General features: G+C 45.6%; 1 protein-coding gene across 1 annotated transcript; it reads left to right on the forward strand.

Annotated features, from left to right (window-relative positions):
• Positions 1 to 2,555: 2,555 nt before the first annotated feature.
• LOC104261539 (keratin, type I cytoskeletal 19) lies at positions 2,556 to 6,146 on the forward strand. The gene is made up of 7 exons (XM_009817617.2): positions 2,556 to 3,089; positions 3,468 to 3,550; positions 3,828 to 3,984; positions 4,083 to 4,244; positions 4,583 to 4,708; positions 4,846 to 5,072; positions 6,059 to 6,146. Exons 1-7 carry the CDS (start codon positions 2,556 to 2,558, stop codon positions 6,144 to 6,146), a joined length of 1,377 nt encoding a protein of 458 aa, XP_009815919.2.
• Positions 6,147 to 11,369: the final 5,223 nt, after the last annotated feature.

Below are 11,369 nucleotides of genomic sequence, written 5' to 3' on the forward strand. Positions count from 1 at the left end.
GTAAATCTAATCTTTCTTTCTCATTTTCATTGCTTTTTTGAACCTGATAATTTTGTGCAGTAGAAAAACCCTTGGGAATAACTCCACAGTGCCCATCGTCTACCACCATCCTGCTCTCCCCTGTAAAGCACAGTACAAGACGCAAATGTAAAGCTGAAGTACAATTCCTTTCTTTCTATTTTTCACAAAGCTCATTAAATGGGAACAGCACCTTTGCCTAGGGGAGGCTTTTCTGCCCGTTTGTTACTTGAAGTAGTAATTTTTCCTTGTCAGGCCTGCACTGCTGTTTCTGAAATGCCTGCCGGGAAATCCTCGTAAGCCATCATTTCTCTCCTCCTCTTACTCCCTCAGGGAGCAACGTTGCCTGCGAGGGGCTCCCAAGTCAACCGAGGACGGCTCATCAGAGGCATTGCCCGTGGCTGGCTACAAGACTGTGGTGAGCAAATTTCCGTCTGCAGACTCCAGTCTGGAAGTCAATAAAAGTTAATTCTGGAAAGAGCCTTCCATTATGCATGTAGATACCATCATTAACAGATCTCCTTATAAAAAAATGAAAATCTCTTGTAATGAAATGAGGACTGTAATTGCTGGCAGGTCTTGAGGTATGCTCTGGTGTAAAAGCCAGAGCTGGTTTTAATAAAAATCTCACATTTTGGAAAGGAAAAAAGCTACCATGAAAAACACACAAATCCAGTAAAATCAAGAGTGGAATTATTATTCTCCTTTACAAAAGCTGTAGAGATTCTAATGACCATTGGCTACAGAGACCTATGGCAAGGTCTGAAGTTCAAGAAGCAAGGAAGAAATGTGGACATCTCTGCTTAGTTTTCAATAACTGACACCCCCCCCCCCCTTAACGTTTTAATTTTTCTCATTGAAAAAGGAAGGCCTATGTATTCCTCGATGAGATGAAATGAAGTGTTGGCTCAGCATTATTTTTACAATTCTTCTATGGAAAAAAGCCAGATTCTGACCAGTCCTGCTCCTGATTCACTCCCGCTCCAGCAGCGAGAGCAGCTGCAGGGATGCTGCCGGGCTCCATGGCAGAGCTGCCTGATCCTGACCATGCCACAGCCTTCACTCAGGATCTCGCCACTGATGAGGCATGGCATGGTACCATGGCACAGGCTTCCCTTGCTAATTATGGATGTAACAAAGGATGGACATACTCAGAATCCACACCACATTTAAGGTGTTCTGGATTTGCAGTGTCAAGATAAAATCAAGACTAATGAACTTACCCAAATGGCATAAGCAATATTTCTGAAACAGGCTGCACCTGACGCATCCTTTATGTGATGTGTCCAGGTGACCTGGATGCCAAAACCAATGCTGAACGACACATGGGTGAAAGTCAGCCAATATTAGCATGGCTGTATTAATACTATTAATAAAATTAAAGATTCAGATGACAAAACATTTTAATTATTTCCCTTCTTCCTCAATTGAGCATTCCAAGACTAAAAAATAGGTTTAATATCTCTTTTTAAATGATCTTTTCTAGTGTCTTTTGTAAATTTAACACATCTCCCTAGATCATATTTGGAGAATTTCCATGGTGCTGGTTGGAACTGGGTCAGACCTATACAGGATCAAGGTTGCTTCTGAAATTCTCCATGTTACTGTTTTAGAAATCTTATGAAACATCTTATGTGGCTGTCCTCTCTTGGCAGTCAATATCCATAGTTAGCTGCAACATTTGGTACTCAGGAAATATCCTTTTCTCTTTCATTTTGGATAAATATTTGAATATTTTGTCTACCCTTGAAATCAGCAGAGCAAATACCATGGGATCTCCCCTCTGAAAGGGGATGTCTTGATGCATGCAAGAGAAAGAGAAGTAACGAATGATCACTGGTACACTCAAGCACAGTATTTTTCTGTGCTCTCCAAGAGAAGATCATTTCAAGGTCTAATGACCCAGACCCTGGCAGGTTCTCACTCAACTGATGGCCGTGCAGAATGGGACTGACCCTCTCTGCGGTGCACTTGCAGAGAGGCAGCAAGGTCCAGGGTGGTTTCCTGGCCCTGGTCCCAAGGACCGCAGGGCAGCTCAATGAGGGGGCACCCTCGCTTCTGGTCACAAAGGGGTCGAACAGGCTCCATCAGATAGGATGGCTTTCCCACAGCTTTCACTTTCTGGGTAGACTCGCCCACGTCAAGGATGGATAATTGCCATGATGTTTCATTCCCCGGGCATTCTCGGGTATCGTCTTTTTTTGTGTCACTGTTGTTTAGTTGTCATCACAAGTCAGACCTGATGATTCAGGAAGTAACATTTTTGATGTAGTTTTGAAACACGCTTCTGTTAACCAAAGCATCTTTCTGTTGTGGGATTTCTGGAGACAAACGCCTTTGGGGAAATATTTCTGGCTGAAAAAAAAATAGTACTAGCCAGGTCACAAGGAGGAAGAATAAACAGCCTTTCTCCACTGGCAACATCCATGAGGAATGGTATAAATAGAGGACTGTGGGGACAGAGGGATCACAATCGGATCCTGCAGCAGTCGGTGCAGCTTGCCTTGGGCTCCGAGTCGGATCCTTGCACTCTCACCATGAGCTGTGCCGTCAGGCAGGTTGTTACAACCTGTTCCCAAGGCAGGAGCAGTGCGGGCAGCTCTGCGGCTGGTAGTGGAAGAAAGGTCTCCTCTGCCTCCTCGGGAAGACACGCTGCCTATGACTTAGGTGGTGCGGTTGGCAATTTTTCTGGTGGCAGTTTAAGTGAGGGATTACTTGGGAAGCAGCTGAGCGCCGGCAGTGCTGCCGGTGGGAGCTTTGGAGCTACCCAGAGGGCTTGTTCCACCCTTGGATTCAGCGGTGGAGGCATCTGCACTCGAGGTGTTGTTGGTGGTTTCACCAGGGCCAGCGCTGGTTGCGGTGATGGGATCTTATTCGCTAACAACGAAAAGGCGACGATGCAGAACCTCAACGACCGCTTGGCCTCCTACCTGGACAAGGTGCGACTCCTGGAGGGAGACAATGCCGACCTTGAGTGCAAGATCAGGGAGTGGTACGCCAAGGTGGGGCCCAGCTGCGAACCACGGGATTACAGCTGTTTTCATAAGGAAATCGAAGACCTTCAAAACCAGGTAAATCATTGTTTTTCAAGAAAATTTTAATATTTCTTTGGGCTTTGCTTTCACATGTGGATAGACCAATGTCAAATGGCAGAGGCAATAGCTGTGTCTCTGGCTGTGCCCATGAAGAAATAGTTTATATGAATTGGATGGTTTGAGGGAGGAGCACACTGCATTTACAGAGAACTGGAGTTTCAGCACAGCCTGCCAAACCAAGCTGTCACGCGGGTTTCCCCACTGCAATGCCATATAACTGATTAATAAACCCAATATATGGAATTATTATAAAACAAGTGGGTTGCATTACCCCAGGTAGGTGTTTCCTCCAGGGCCTTCTGTAGCCAGAGGAAGCCGCAAGCCCAAATCTCTCTGCTGCATTTTCTTTTCCAGATCCTGTGTGCAGCTATGGAAACTAACAGAATCCTTCTGAATATTGATAACAACAGGATGACTGCCGATGACTTCAGAGTGAAGTGAGTACGGTCCTGTGCTGGACTGAGGGGTTCACACTGCCCGTGGAAGGGTAGGTGAGCAGTGGTGGGGGGGAAATCCTAACCCTCTGCTTGTCATGCTGCCGCATTGAAGTGCAGATCTCTGTGAAAGGCCTGGATATCATTGACAATGTTCATAGCGTTGCATGCCTGAAGTGAAAGAGGAACTTGGTTCTAAATTGTTTCCCCACAAACTCAACTCAAGGGCTTGCCATGGTTTACTGACATGCTGACCTTTCTTTGTTGCCTGTGGCTTAAGGTACGAGACCGAAAGTGGTCTCCGGCAAAACGTGGATACAGACATCTGCAACTTACGCCCTGTCCTGGATCAGCTGGCCAGCTGCAAGACCGACCTGCAGCTACAGTGTGAGGCTTTGACTGAAGAGATGTGTTGTCTCAAGACGAACCACGAGGAGGTTAGATTGCCCCTTACTTTTAGAGAAATAAGAAGAAAGAAGAAGGAAATTCCCCCCGAGTGTCAATATTACTGATATGGTGCATGTATTCTCTGCAGGAAATGAACTGTCTGAGGAAACAGGCGACTGGAGATGTGAGCGTGGAGGTCAACGCCTGTCCTGGCCCAGACCTGAGGAAGATCCTGGAGGATCTGAGGTGCCAGTATGAAACACTGATGGAGCGCAACCGCAAAGAGACTGAGCAGTGGTATGCCTGCAAGGTACTATATACATGCAGAGCTGTACCCTACTCTGCCTGTTGGGGGAAAAGGGAAAAATGAGAGATTAAGAACACTTACTGGAGATGTCTTAACATCAGCAATTCTGTCATGGAGGTGCTCAGCACCTGATTGTACTGCCCACTTTCAGTGTTCTTCTGTTCATGGCAGAGGGGCCACCACATGGTGTTACAGGGTCACAACGGAATTAATGGGGGAGCTTCACATTTGGAAATACTCAGGTTCACTGCAGGGCATGCACAAGCAGTGAGGTGAAGCCCCTGGCACAACAAGATGCTGTGGTGAGGTGAGGAAAGGGCTGCTCTTTTCTAACTTTGCAGGTGGAGGAGGTGAATCTGGAGGTCATCACAAGCGGCCAGGAGATTGAGTCAAGCAACAAACAGGTCACTGAGCTGAGACGTCAGCTGCAGGCCTTGGAAATCAATGTACAAGCTCAGCTCACCATGGTAGGTGATGCCACTACAATTCACATCTCAGACTCCCCAGCTCTCTTTAGAAAGATGCACGACCAGAGTCATACCTCTAACCAGGCGGGCTAAGCTTGCAGCATACCCAGGTACCTTTGTGTTGTTTCCATTCTCAGAAAGAAAACCTGGAATCCTCTTTGGCGGAAACCGAATGTCGCTACAACAAATACCTGGCTGAGCTACAGAGCCAGATCTCCTGCGTGGAGCAGCGACTGGCTGAAATACGAGCAGAAATGGAGTGCCAGAACCAGGAATATAGGACCCTCCTGGACGTCAAATGCCGCTTGGAGCAGGAGATTCAGACCTACCACTGCCTGCTGGAGGGGGGACAGCACGACATCATGTACGCAGGCTACAGACAGACCCGGGCACAGTAAAATCTCTATGCTTTGACTTACAGGGATATGAAAATTCGTGATACCAGTGGTAAAAGCAACATTGTGGTGAGGAACTAGTACTGACCTGTTACCAGACAGGGCCTATTAGCAAACCATGAGGCATCTGAGGATTTGGCTCTGATAAATGACCGGAGTGCAAGGCAGAGACCATTCCCCGCTCTTGGGCCAGTGACAGCAGCAAGGAGAGGCCCCCAGAGCTGTCCCAGCCACCTGGGCAAGGTGCAGCGTCGCAGCTCATTTAAGGGTGGTTTTCACTGTGAGCTGGGCAAGGTCTTTTATGAACACTGTCATTCAACTGAGTTTTATTGGCTTTGCCACAGCTAGACAGGATTAGGGACTGGCAGTTAAATTAACTGAAACAATAAATTATCTAAACATTTTCAGTTTCACACAACAATTTTAATTAAAGTTTTGGGAAATTTAATTTGTATGCAAAGCAGTTGGCTCTTCCCTGCCTCCCATTGCCTGAGATTTTGAAACAGTGAGGCATGCTGTTAATCTCATAAATGGCTGCACACACACATAACCAGCCTGAGCACCCACCTGCTCCATTAGTTTGGAAAAAGACGTATTTTAATGGTGGTGCCCTGACGTGGGGTCTCCTGGACTCTCCAGTCCTCAATTAGTCGCATGAAAAATCAGTTCTTGTTCCAAAATGCCAGTTGCAATGGATGAAATGACACTGTCAGAGCTTGTCTCAGAGCCTTGGGTAATCCTGAGTGTGTCAAGATGGAAAAGCAATAGCTGTCAACAGACAGGCAGGATGGAGGATGCTCTAATTGTTGCTCTTAATGACCCTCGTGGTTCTAAGGGGAAACCGCCAACAGTGAGTGAAGAGACACAGCTAAAGCCAGTGCTCCAAGTCATGGGGCAGATGTCCAGGGCGTGAATGTCGGGGGCTTTGGTTACCAGAGCTGTCTCCTTTCCACAGAGGACCAGTGGGAAGAGGAGTCCCTGCAGCATCTGCTGGAAGAAGTGGTGGGCTTAAAGCCAGCCTGTGTCAGCCGTGCCTGCCCTAAGCCTGTGCGCTCTGGGTGAGGATGTGTAAGGTGAGGTGTCCGCTGGAAGCCTATGAGTGTGACCGTGAGTTGCTTCTTTAGTCCTGCTATGCACCTGGGGAAGAGGAGGATGAGAGACCTTTTCTGGGTGGTAAAGAGGGGCTGGAGGCAGTTTCTTTGTCCCGGAGAGAGGCCGTGCAGGGAGTCAGACACGCGGGATCGTGGTTGTGACTGTTGATGGTAGAGCACAGGGATTAATTGAGCTATGGTAGAAAGCAGTGGCAAGGGATGCAGCTATGGGGCATTTATAAACTTACGCATAGAAAATATGTTCGACACTGGGGGGTTACTAATAGTAAATGTGATTAAATAAGACTTTCAGCACAACATGAAAATGAGGAACTGTCAGGGGGCATCAGTCAGTCACAAGTCTTTCAACAAGTACATAAAATTAAGCAAGCTAGGGAGAAGAGGGAAAGGAAAGGTAAGTACATGAGCAAGGGGAATTTAAGAGAAAGGCATGGTATGCAGACGAAACCCCCGAAAAAGTAATGCTTCCTGCCCTTCCTCGGCAGGTCACTGCAGACAAGAGAGCTTCCCTGCCAGCCCCACTGCACATCCCCCGGAGGAGATCTCTCCAAGAACGAACTGTTTGGAAAAAGCAAGGCAAAAATAACCTGACAGTTCTCAGTTCTGCTTATAGCACCAGCTGGAAGGCACTTTGCGGAGCGGCTGCCTTCCTGCCACCCACGCTGCCTGCTGTCTTCATCCCCCGATGCTGCTTTGATCCAGTCACTGGTCTTCACTTGGGCTAATCTGTTGTGCGGTCAGTTGCCTAACAACTACCAAAGCTTGTCTCTAATAAAACTGCTACTACTGACACAGCCTTGAACCTGAGAAATAACTTCTACAAGTAAATTAATATACAAGTATTAAAAAAATTGTTATACAGATAGTAATTTTTATCATACACCTTGATCTATACCCACAAAGCAATCATTACAAGGGAAAAAGAAAAATAAGCAATGCCACTATCTGCCGCACTGCTCCTGCTGAATCCAGTGGCTGCAGGGTGGCGACGGAGGGGCAGCTGCAGGAGGATGGAGGAAAGGGACCGCCGATGCTGTGCAAAGGGACATCTGCTACCAAGGAGGAAGCATAAGCTCAGACATGAAGTAGAAGGTGATGAGGAAAGAAGCATTCAGGGGAGCTGGACAGAGTGCAGGGAAGGAGTTTCAAGGCAGTCTGACCGACAATCTTCTATTGCAAGAGACTTTGAGTGAAAATTGAGCTTTCATTAAAGTAGGTGTGTGCTAATATAATATAATATAATATAATATAATATAATATAATAAAATGTAATGTTATACACAACACCTTTGAGTTGTTATGAATGTGCAGTAACAGGATAAAATCAAGAACAAGTTTTCCCAAATAATACTGAAGTAGTAATTTTGAAAGCAAGGCTCTGCTGGACTTGACACACCCTTCTGGTGGAGGAAAACAATTCCCAGCGAAAATGCTAAATAAAGAACCTCTAAATGCATTTAAAAAAAAAGGCAAACAGGAAGAACCAGCTGGCAACATGTGGGAAGATAAAAGGGTGAGACAAATTAATATGTGGGAGAGAATTTTTTTTAAAGTAAGATACAATAAACAGGCAGAAAAAAAAGATGCTGGTATTTTATTACCACAGAGAAAGAAATTACAAGCACATTCAGGAACGCAACTGCATTTTGCTGCTTGTGCAAGCAAAGACTCAAGATCCATCCTGTCCCTCCTCCTTCCTGTAGCAGTACCTAACAAATGCGTCAGACGGGCTGTGAAAGGTGCTTGCAATCTTTGCTCCTCATTATGTGGCTCTGTTAGACTTTTTCTGTAATGAAATATTGGATGGGGTTTAACAACTAACTTTATACGGAGGTCTAATGTGAAGGCTTCCAACATGAAGACTTCAGGGGACAGGATGAGTCTCAGTTAGTGTCCATTTCTAAAGAAAGAAACAGCTCAGGCGTTTCTGGAAGGATGACATGGGACAAGGCAAAGCTTAGCCACAGACAGCTATTCTCTTGGCAAAAATCACAGCAAAGGTGGGACTTTTCGTAGCCAGTTTTGTTTCTTGCTGTGAGCCTTTGCTCTGCAGAAAGCCTTGTCTGCTCCTGTGTCACCTCTCGTGCTCTAAGCTTGCAACTCCAAGTCCCACATTATGTCTTTGTGACTGCACCAGCGCAGAGGGTCAGGGGCTAAGCAATCCAGGGACGGGCTCCAGCTGCCCCTTTGGGGATGGCCTCTCCCCAGTCTCTGTCAAGAAACAGACACTTACTTGCCCTGGGGGGTAATTGCTCTAACGAGCTTCTGGACAAGGCTGTGTTAAAAACTTTCTCTACTAAGTTCTGTACCTTCTGTTCCTGCAACACTGATTCTACTGTGCATTTCAGTATTATTTAACCTGCCTCAGTGTTTAGGCAGCACCTCTAAGGTCACTGCATTAAATGCAACACAGAAATAAAAACATGCTTTCCCTGCCCAATGAGTTTATAATCTGGACAGTGACGGGAAATGATAACTGTGGAAACAGCACAGGAAGAGACAGGGAAGAGAAGATAAATGAAATGCAAAGAACTCAGTGCATGGTACAACAGGACAAGAAGCGACCTGGGACATTGACTGCAGCTTCCTTGCAGGCAAACTTCTGTCACATTCCACATACGCAGCCACTCACACCAGCACATAGGTACTGCAGCTTGTAAGAGCGCGTTCTTTTATTTTCTAATGTGCGAATCTTGTAAAGCAAGAATGAATGAGTATCTCAAAGACAGATGGAGATTTAGGCTGAAAGTATAAGATTGGGAGAGGAATCAAAGGATAGAAAGAGCAAGGGTGGGTGCCCCAGAGAGAAGAGGGGGGTTATATCAGCACTCAGGCTGGTAAGTAGAAGCTATCAGCACCACGACCAGTGGCTCTAGATAAAAAGTACTGTGATTGCTCTAGCAGATATGGTCTCTGTCTTACAGAGAGAGCAGACACATGTGAATTACAACATTATCAGAAAAAATCCCGGAGAAGTGAACACACCAGAGGTTTAAGACATCAGTGAAGAAACAGAAATAAAACAATTAGTTTTGCAAATTGCCAATGCTGGAAATCAGCCATGAGTTAAGGACTGCACTGCAGAGCTGTTATACCTGATTACAGGCACTCTGCTTTTTTAATAGTAGGCCATATTCTTGTGTGATGTATAAACTATGATTTGTCTGTAAAAGTCTATTTTATAAAATACACAGACAGGTACAGTCTCACTCACACCCATAGTAACTATCTGCGGGGTTTGTGGTTTTGTTTACTGGCTTGTGTAACATTTACAAAGCATTATACAGATGAGTAAACTATTACTATAATCAAGCAGGAGATTTCTCAGCTCAGTACACTGAATAATATAATTTAAACTGCCAGTATGAACCACACATCGAAAGTGTATTGAAATTAAGAGACTTTTTAGTACAAGTAGGAAATAAAGACAAAAAGTAGACACTCCGGGGAGGCTCTGGCTGGCTTACACCTTTGGCTGCCTGTCTCTGTTGTACCACTGTATGGTATTTGAGCACAGGGAACACCTGAATACACCAGTTCTGCTTGTCAGGTTCTGGTTTGACCCACGCGGCTCTGCCAGCAGGCACCGCAGGCTAAAGCTTTGTTTTTCCTCCCGACCTGCACTGCACTCAGCTGTCTGTGCAGGAATGAAATGGCTGAGTTTCGTTCACCCATCAGTATTCCAATCTGTCCTAATACAAATTCTCTTGCACTCTTCTTTGCCACGATAATCAGTAGTGCTTCCAGAGATGCAAATGCTGGGAAGTCTGATTGCTCCGTCATCATCTGGTAGGCGCTGGAAGGAAATTAAAGCTCTTCACAAAATGAATCAGGGAAGATTGTGAGCTTCAGTAGGAAGAAATCTGGTTCTGTCCACCTCCATGTTCTGCTGAACTTCTACTTCATCACTAGCAAATGTTCAGAGGTAGTTTGAAGATGTGAACAGTCAGCAAGAAAGAAACTGAAACAGAGTAATCACCTTGGTCTCTGAGGCGTATTTAAGACCTAGGATCATGCTGTTACCAAACTCATTGTGATAATTATTTCACTTGCCTTACAGGAATTTTGCTAAACATGGTGGTATAAACCAATGAGTCATTAGCCAGAAAAAAGTCATGGTCTGCATTTGAAAGATGGGAGCATAAGGTCTGGAGCCAGCTCAGTATCACATCAAAGAAATGTTTAATAAGTGATGCCTAATGGCTATTATGCAAATTATTAATGGTAATTACAAGTGACAAGATAAAATCGTATTCCAGTGTGGTTGCACAAACATCACTGAAGCAATGCTTATGAAAGCAAAGTTCTGTCGAATTAGACACACCCTTCTTGTAGTTGACACAAGAAAACATTATCAACTTTGATAAGTAAAGTGAGCAGAGCGCGGAAGAGACAGGCTGACATTTTGCAAAAGCGCTGTGCACAGGGACAGTCGCAGTGCCCACAGGACCAAACTCCACTGCCCACAATATCACTTGAAAATGTAACTTCTTCCTGCCTCCTCCTGAGCTGCCCATCGCTATGTGTCAATATTTGCACTTACTACCTCTTCGTTCACTTTCAGATCTCCTTTTCCATAATGCCCACAAGACTTAACAGCGTTTGCACTGACATTGTGCTGAGACCACTGCTAATCACTCTGGCTAATACCCTGCCATTGCTTCCTTTACTTCCATCTGTATGAAACCATTTGTTTCCTCCTGTCTTGCAGTTAGGTTGTACATCCTTTTGGGACATTTTTCTGTCTTAGACTTGCACAGTCCTTTCCTATGCAGTGTTCCGCCCCAAGGCCATGCCCCTAGGCTCCAGGAATACAAAAAATAACAAAAGTGGAGGTAAAGGAATGAGTTTAGTGGGGAAAAAAAGCTGGTACTGATGGGTGTTTCAGAACAAGATGGTGGCTCACAGCTAGAGAAAGCAGAGCACCATATAGCCAGCAAACACACGCACACGCCTCTGCCCAATGAGTGGCGAGGTCTTGGTGCCGAGCCTCCGAGCCTTGACACGGTCATAAGGAGCAGGGCAATACCACACTGCTTGGAGTGAAACTACCACGTGGCCGTGCAAGCTGCCCGCCTGCCAGCAAACACGGCTACAGCTATCCAGCACATAAGCAAGAAAAAAATTCAAACTGGTTTTAAAATACAGTCTGTT

The sequence above is a fragment of the Gavia stellata genome, chromosome 28 (genome assembly GCF_030936135.1).
Source record: "Gavia stellata isolate bGavSte3 chromosome 28, bGavSte3.hap2, whole genome shotgun sequence".
In the NCBI taxonomy this organism is placed as follows: domain Eukaryota; kingdom Metazoa; phylum Chordata; class Aves; order Gaviiformes; family Gaviidae; genus Gavia; species Gavia stellata.